General features: G+C 40.7%; 1 protein-coding gene and 1 long non-coding RNA gene across 4 annotated transcripts in view; both read left to right on the top strand.

The window, feature by feature from the left end:
• LOC119816366 overlaps nucleotides 1–4,793 on the top strand; it is a 64,513-nt gene extending 59,720 nt beyond the window's left edge. For both annotated transcript variants that reach the window (XR_005285756.1, XR_005285754.1), the window contains one exon: nucleotides 4,249–4,793. This is a non-coding gene — a long non-coding RNA (uncharacterized LOC119816366). The remainder of the gene's footprint in view (nucleotides 1–4,248) is intronic.
• Nucleotides 20–520, top strand: LOC119816358 (40S ribosomal protein S10-like). 2 transcript variants are annotated; one of them, XM_038332935.1, is made up of 2 exons: nucleotides 20–425; nucleotides 476–480. In XM_038332935.1, exons 1-2 carry the CDS (start codon nucleotides 20–22, stop codon nucleotides 478–480), a joined length of 411 nt encoding a protein of 136 aa, XP_038188863.1. The 2 variants fall into 2 exon arrangements, with proteins under 2 accessions (XP_038188863.1, XP_038188855.1); XM_038332927.1 differs by having other exon boundaries at nucleotides 20–520.
• Nucleotides 4,794–8,808: the final 4,015 nt, after the last annotated feature.

Here is an 8,808-nt window from a genome sequence, read left to right as displayed (position 1 = left end):
GGGCCCTGCAGCCGCAGCAATGTTGATGCCCAAGAAGAACCGGATTGCCATCTATGAGCTCCCTTTTAAAGAAGGAGTGATGGTTGCCAAGAAGGATGTCCATATGCCCAAACACCCTGAGCTGGCAGACAAGAACGTGCCCGACCTTCATGTCATGAAGGCCATGCAGTCTCTGAAGTCTAGAGGCTATGTGAAGGAGCAGTTTGCCTGGAGACACTTCTATTGGTACCTTACGAATGAGGGCATCCAGTATCTCCGCGGCGATTATCTCCACCTACCTCCGGAGATCGTACCTGCTACCCGGCGCCGCAGCCGTCCTGAAACTGGCAGGTCTTGGCCCAAAGGGCCAGAGGGTGAGCGCCCGGCGAGATTCACGAGAGGGGAGGCCGACAGAGACACCTACAGAAGGAGGACTGTGCCCCCTGGTGCTGACAAGAAAGCCAAGGTCGGAGCTGGCTCAGCCACCGAGTTCCAGTTTAGAGGAGGCTTTGGTCGTGGACGTGGTCAGCCACCACAGTGAGCTTGAAGACTGTTGTTTTGAATAAACTTAAAAAAAAAAAAAGAAAAACCAAAACCAACCAAACCAAAAGAAAAATAAACTCTAAAGTAAATATAAAGAAAAGATCTTGTAAGTATATATCTGAAGACAGAAACAAGGAACTTTTCTCTGTGTTTCAATTCTACTGTGTTAGGAAGTGCCTGTGTAACTAATCAGATGCCTACAGGAAAAAACGTGGAACCCCTAATATAATTCCATACATGCTTATTAAGTTCTTCCTAAATCTCTAGGTAGAAGATTAATCTACTGTTTTTATGTTTTATTCCAGCTTTTTTTTTTTAAAGAGAGATTTTTTTTTCTTAATGTGTCTGTACTCAATCACATCTTATCATTACCAGATACTTTCCAGGTTTGAAAATTTAAAAGACGAAGATGTCTTCAAAGTGTGCTTAAATCTTGCTATTGAACACTGCTGTTTGTTTATGAGCAAAACCAACAGAACTATCATAATCTAGAGATGGGAAAGAGTCAGTGATAATGTTACAAGAACCTTACTTCATATATAATCACCTTTTTACATTATAACAGTGCAAAGTCTCTCTATAAAATACATACCATAAGTAAAATAAAATATACTTCTGAATGCCTGGGCGCTTCCATTCCAGCTTTTATAAAAATAAGCCATTCTATTGTTTTGTGTTCTTGCTTATTTTAATTAGGTAGTCATCCCTTTGAAAGTAGATCAAAGCTAACAGGAAGCAGCCGTGTAGGTGCTGGAGGTGATGTTTTCACAGGCCAAGCCTGCAGGATAGGCTGATGGGCAACATTCTTCCATGCAATATTTTGTGCAGATCCGACATTTGATAAAAGCTAAATCAGAAGTATATAGCAATGTTGTTGTGGTGCCATCTTTGCCTGCCCTGAAGCTTGTCTTCTCAGACTACTGCCCAAGTAGAAAAAATGAAAAACTATGTCTGGTGGAAATTCTTAAAGAATCATTATATTCTGGCTTGTAGGAGCGTCCCCTCACAAGATGGAACTGAAAAAGAGGATAAAATACAAAATATTCAGCTGTGTTCTTTCTTGCAGTAGGAGATAAGGTTTCCACCCAGAAGGAATCTTCTCTATAAAGTAGCATTCATATGGATAAGATTAGAAATTAAGCCAAAGAAAATCATTATAAACAAACCCTTTAAAATGAATCCAAGCCTTCCTGGATTCACTTCCTTACTGAATTGACCACCCTGCTGTCTTCCTTTGCTGTAGGCAGTTTCATAGCTTATTCTTCGTTGTAGGTTATTGACACTAACTCCTTCTTTGTGCCTTCAAGTCACTGCGAAGGCTGAGGAGGCTCCAGAGCCATGAGGAACTTGTGTTATTCTTGTCTTTTCTTAATCTAATGCCAGTTTAAGTTTGGGACTTTGGGAAGATGGAATTTTGCCACTTCATTCCTTGTGCCATCATCGACTGTTTGCATGGGGCTACTGCATGGGTATACAGCATCTGCAGTGACAGAGGGCCTGACCCACAGAAGGATCCCACTCTTGAAAGGGCTCTGCCCTCCGTGCCACTGTCATCTTGGTAATCCGAGTAATTTTTTAGAATTGTGTGGGACATGCACAGTTCATTTCCCTCATAAGATTGGAATTCTAATGAACCTGCTAGATTCCAGAGAGACTCCAGTGAGCCACCAGGCAAGAAGGGTGCATCTGTGGGGGGTTGTCAGCGCGATGGCAACCTGAAGATCTCACAATTTTTATCTTAGCCAGAATTTTCTCTAATTAAAAAAAATATGGGGGTGAGGATTTCCATGCTATTAAAAATGAACAACCAGAGGTACCTACAATGTTATTTTTTTTTTTTTTTTGTTACTGCCCAACCATTTTGCTGGAAAGGATAAAATAGAAATGGGGAAGGAGACACCAGTATCTCCTTTTTTATTTAATCATTCCACACAGCAGCAGCTAACAGAAGAATGTGTTGGAGGAGGGATTACATATTTGAGAGTGTGGAAGAAACAGTGGAGTTTGTGAGCATCTGCTGTGCTGCTAAGAACATAGTGCGTGATTACAAACATGCTCAGAGATCCAAACTGCTTCTGGCTTACTGTGCAAGTTTCTGTGATGCTTAATCTTGCTTGCCAATTTGACAAGATTTAGAGGCACCTAGAAGACATGTGTTTGTGTTTGTCTTTATTTCTAAAGATGTTTAACTGTGGTGGGAAGAGGACCCACTCTGCATATGGGCGTCTCTATACCATGGGCAAGGATTCAAGTCTGGATAATGGGAAAAGTGAGTGGTGCACCAGACTTCATTTTTGTCTTCTTCCTGACTGTGAGCACAATGTGATAAGCTCGCTCATGTTCTGTCTACAGTGACATCAGCCTCTCTTATTACCAGGCCTTTCCCGTGATGATGGATTATACTCTCAATCTATGAACCCCAAATATCCTCCCTTTTAAAAGTTGCTCTTAGTTGTCATTTTGGCACAGCGGAGAGAGCAGTAACTAGTACTGAAATTTGGTATCTAGGAGTGGGGTTGCTGCTATGATATGATTGAGCATACAGTTCATAGGCCTTTGGAACTTGTTTTCAGTAAGGACATGAAAATATATGGAGATGGAGATGCAGACTGGAGATGCTCTTGAATGTTGCAAACAAACAAAACTTAATAGGACATTATGGAAGACGTGAAACCAAAATTCCAAGAGAAATTTCAGACAATAGAGATTTTGGAAGACAACAAAGACTGAGTTGGGTGGGCTAGAGGCCACTGATATTATATTCTGGAAATATGAGTGAAGGTATATTCAAAAGCATTCCTTACTAATTTATCAGAGGAACTTCAAGATATCATAACATCTAGAATTTGTCATGGTTAGTACTTACAGCTCCTAGCTCTACACTGAGAAAGTGCAGAATAATATGAAAATGCATGATACATTAAAAAAAAACATTGTGAGGGTTTAAAGATGTATGCAAAGTAGGTTGTACAGAGCAGATATAAGATTTTAAGAGATTAGTATCATTTAAAAAAGCAACCTCTTTCACTGTGATAATAAGAAGATTCAACAACGGATAGTGCTAACTTTTGAAACTACAAAGAAAGACCTCAACTTGAGAATGCTACTGAAAGAATCCTCTGCAGAAAACCACTTCTCAGGGAAGTGTTCTGGCAAGGTCACCAGCCAAGGCACACCGAAGTCTTTACAGCTGTGTTGGAAGGGGGCAAGCATCATCTTGAAGTGGCAGCACATTCAGCAATGACTCAGTCATCTTACAGTTCTCATTTTACAAGTATAAAAAATAAAAGAGATTCGTGTTAAAGCTCTAGAAAACCACTGAGGCCTGGAGATATACAGCGGAGTCCAGTCTCTTGCAAGGAGGCCCCGAGAGCCCATTGCTTCTGGTGAAGAAGTGTCAGGTTGCAGAGGAAACTGACCTCAGCATGATGAAGATGTCAGGATTATGATTTTACATCTCCTGAGAGAGTGGACCAGTCCACGTTAGAGGCTGGCTAGATGTGCTTCAGAAGGTGGAAGAACTGGAGGATGGGCTCCTAGCGCATGGTTACATATTACAGGTACCAGAAGCCAAACATGGACCTTCAAGGCTTGGTATTGAACTCACTGGGTTAAGGGCTTCTTCAGTTCACTATTTCTTGAATGTACCTTATTTTGGAATGGGAACGTTTACTCCATGCCCCTGTATATTGGATGTGTGTAATGTATTGTTTTTTTATTTTACAGGACTCACAGTTAAGAATCTCTCTTGAGTTTCAGAAGAGCCTTTCGGATGTTGAACAGTACTATAATAGTTATTGTTTGGGGGACCTTTATAGGTGAGCTACATTCCCTTTGAAGACCACAGGTGGAGTGCTCAGATTTAAACTTTGGGTACCAAGTTTGCAAGGAAGAGATTTGTGGTGGTTAATCTTGATTGTCAACATGGAAGCGTAGAGTCCCCAGGGAAACACAATGGGGTTTTTGTGAGTGTATTTGCAGAGAGGTTCAACTGAGGAAGGAAGATCTACCTTGACTATGGAAGCATCACACCATGTCCTCTGGCCCAGAAAAAGGTAGAAGAGAAATCAGGGGAGCACCAGCATTTGTTTGTCTCTGCCTGCTGGTCGTGCAGGCCACGTGACTAGGTGTCTCTTGCTTCTGCGACAGTTTTCACCACCACACTTTCATTGCCATGACAGAAAAATATAACTTCATGCCAAAATAGCATTCTTTCCCAAAGTAGCTTTTGTCAGGTATTTTGTGTCAATAAAGGGAAAATAATTATTAAAGTGTTGTAGCCACTTTTTAAATAACTTATCCCCAAGTGCTCTAATGCCCGGGAGAAAACCATCGAGAGAGAGAGAGAGAGAGAGAGAGAGAGAGAGAGAGAGAGAGAGAGAGAGAGAGAGAGAGAGAGAGGGAGGGAGGGAGGGAGGGAGGGAGGGAGAGAGAGAGAGAGAGAGAGAGAGAGAGAGAGAGAGAGAGAATTTTCATTTTAGCAATGGATTGTCTCATGGTACTGGCCAATTTTTCATTTGGGGGTCCGTTGTGCTCTCAGACACTTTGACGGCTGGGGTGGAGTGTTAAGATTTAAAACTCGGGTGCCAAGTTTATGAGAGACAGACTGGTGATAGCTAATTTTGGCTTTAATATGAGAGAAAAACATGGTAAGCCTCCTTTGCCATATAGGAGCTGTACCTCTTGGTCCATGCCCACTCCTCCCTGGTTGTCTTACTTCCATGTCTAGGGAGCCATGAATCAGCATCACCTGCATCTTTCCATACTCTGATGTTTAGACTGAGATATTAGTCAGTCCCACATATTTTCTTCTTAAGGCTTCATTATGTAATCTCTGTAACTTGCAGTTTGCATAAGATCTATATTTGTAAATCAACACTCACATGTTTCCTGGAGATGTCTACATTCTTCGTGGCTAGATATCTAATGCATTTTCAGTTAAGAAAATGATAACTTCAAATTTCTATTCCTTTAAAAGGTTTTGCATGTTACCTTCTGTAGGTGCCAGAGAAAAGTGATTTGGATTGCTTATAATTGATATAAAAGACCATATAGCAACATAAGTGGACCCAAACAGCTAAAGAGGTGCACTTATTTCTCACTCCAAGTCAGAATGTTATATATATAATTATATATATAGCAAGTTCTTTGCTTGTCTTAGTTCAAAGAGTGCTGGTCATTAGTGAGTTATTTTAAAATAACAACTTTAAAAGCATAACACCCCGCAATCTAATCAGCAGGAGGATTTGGCTGCCTGTGTGCGTGCACGTGTGTGTGTGGGGGGGGGGAGAGGTGAACGTGTGTACACGCACATGAGCATGCTCGCACATGTGCCTGCGTTCTCTAAGGACAGCGTTCTCTTTTGGTTAATTCCACTTCTTATTTGTAAAACTCACTTTTAAAGAAAATTGTTCTGTCATTAGAAGTGATTAATCCACCTCCACATTTTCTATCATCGCCGCATTTAATTAACATGGTGTGTTCCTTCCTTTGAGAGATTAGCAATTAAACAGTTCCAACTCACCTCATCAACACACACCTGAAAAATTAAAATAGATGCCTGTTCTTAATTGCTGCTGCATCATGGTCTCCTTGCATGATGACCTTCAACTGATTTTCTTTTCTCTCTCTCTCTCTCTCTCTCTCTCTCTCTCTCTCTCTCTTTCTTGAAGATTTTCCTTCATATGAAGAGTCATTTTAAATAATTTTCTGAGGTTTTCCAAGACAGATTTCTATAAACTTTAGTAATCGTGAACTAAATTAAAATAAATGCCCTCCTACTAATGTATTCACATTAAGGGTCTACAATCAACATTCATTCCACAAGCAAACGCACAAGTTTAAAATAAGGTGAAGCTGAATTTCAGACCAGTGCTTGCCGCCTCTGAGACTGAATGAACTACACAGAATAAAACAGGAAAATGAGTGGCCTTGTCCCTTTCAGAGTGGGATTTCTCTCTTATTACAAAACCCTGGCTTCACTAAATGGCCAATTTTTAATTGTTATTACTGGCATATTGAGTATGCAAAGTGATAGTTTAAAGTGCCAAGACTTTCTCGCTGATAGTTCAATGACTCATACGTGTCAAAAATCTTTTGGCTGCCAATGAGAATGCTCTCATTTAAAATTAGTCCTGCAGAATGATTCGTGAGCCTTAGTGCTGGAGTCGTGTCGTCGATGTATCTCTGGCACCGAGCTCCACTGGTCTGCAGCTTGGTCAGCTGTGGTTTTCGGTGATGGTCTCTGTCTGTTGCACATATATGTTTTCCTTAAGGAGTAAAATTTTTAAATAATATTTTACTATGAAAAAACTATCGGCTCATTTCTGTCACCCAGGACCAGGTCTCGGGGGCTATGAAGAATGAAGTTCACAGAATCAACAGAAAAAGCACTCAATATGCAAATGTATTAGAGAGCCAAAGGAGAAACTCTCGCTGAGTAGGACGGGCTCCAAGAGTGAGAAACAAAAACATTCACGTGGTGGAATCTGTGGTTTTTTAAAGAATGACTGGTGGGGTATGGAATGAGGGATGCCATCCTTGTGCCTGCAATGGCAGATTTCTTCCTGGTGCTAGCCTCCCTGACATGGACTGATAAATCCGTCTAAACGCTATTGAGTACGAGGCTGGCACTCACGAGGTGGGGCTATTTGTGGCTCCTTAATTACAGATGTTTGTGTCCTTCTCCAGGAAGGACCATCATCTTACTGCCTAGGGCTCCTCTGACACTCATCTCAAACCTATCTAAGACAACCAGTCCAACAAAGATCAAGGGTTTGTTTTGGCTCACAGATTTGGGGGTTAAGGCTTTGGTATTTACTTTGGTCCTATGGCAAGGCCATACATCATGGTGGAAATGAGCTAGAACAAAATCTCTCAGTGGCCAGGACTCAACAGAGAAAAAGGGAGAGGATAAGACCTTGTAGTGCCTTTGAGGGCACACCTTAAATGATCTGAGGATCTCTTCTAAAGTCACCTCTCGAAAATTCCAGGAGCTTCCAATAGTGCCACTCTGGGGATTAAATATTTAATACACAGGCATTTGGTGTGCATTCAGTATATGCACCATATCAGTTGCTGAAGTATATCTTGTGGGAGGAATAGAGTATCACTAAGCTGTCTTCTAAAATGAGAATGCTAGCCAAAGGGAAGAAAGCAAAACAATATTACATTATGGTAGTGCTTTCCAATAAGCTCCGCCTTAGTGCCTACTGTCTATTTGACATCTCCACACAAAGACTCCATGGGAACTGTGGTTTCAGTATACCCTAAACACGTACACAGTCTTGGTAGATACAACACTCGTTATGGGTGGTACCCTCCTCCACCCATTTGTAAAGCTTTGATGCTTCTCTCTCCTCTTCATTCTGACATCTCTTTGTCTTTTGGACCCAAATGTCAAGCCACTATTCACAGCCAAATTAGGTGTGTGGTTGTGTTGCATTGTCCTGTGCTTAATCCTATTATTGGTCACAGTAATCAATTACTGCTTAAATGTGTTGTTATTCACACATTTATCTTCTCTAGTAGAGTGAGAAAAGCACAAGAGCTGGGAATAAAATTATTTGTGTTCTTGCCATATCTTGACTCCTTGCTTGCTTGCTACCCAGCAGTTAGCAGACCCTCAGAAAAGGCTGCTGTATTAAGAAGAAACACAATTGTTATTAGAAACGAGCACCCAAAAGACTTCATAGATAGCTTTCATCTTCTTTCATTGCATTTCTTTGGAGGCTGCGTGCCGAATATGAAGATGTTTGAAAAGAAATGAGTCGGGCTGGCCACAGTCATTATTTGATGGTGATCCAGACAGCTCTGATTAGATGGCTACATAAGGAAGAAAGAAATATTCATGTGTTAAAATTTGAGAATTGGCACAAAAGTAGACTATCAGGACTAATACAAGAACTGGTCCCTCAAAAGGAAGTAATTTTAGCTACGGAATCTTTTATCAGATATTGATTTGAGGTAGATAGCGAGCAATGCTATACTTTGGAAATACTTAAATACAATTACTGTCTATAATATCCTTGGAGATCTAGTGTGAGACTCATAGATCAGCAACTGTAGTAACAGTAATTGGAGAAGATATTGAAATGTGAATATATTATCTGCTATAATAGACTGTATTGGCATGCTACTCAAAGGCAGAGAAGAACTCAGAATATATGGCTAATTTTCAAGAGACTTGAATGCTCGAAGGGTTGCAATTTCCAAAGCTTTGGGAACATAAAAAAGCAAGAAATAAGATATTGAAATATAAGTTTCTGAGCTATAGCCTTATTATAA

Source organism: Arvicola amphibius, chromosome 1 (genome assembly GCF_903992535.2).
Source record: "Arvicola amphibius chromosome 1, mArvAmp1.2, whole genome shotgun sequence".
NCBI classification, from domain to species: domain Eukaryota; kingdom Metazoa; phylum Chordata; class Mammalia; order Rodentia; family Cricetidae; genus Arvicola; species Arvicola amphibius.
This window is presented reverse-complemented; position numbering and strand designations above follow the sequence as displayed.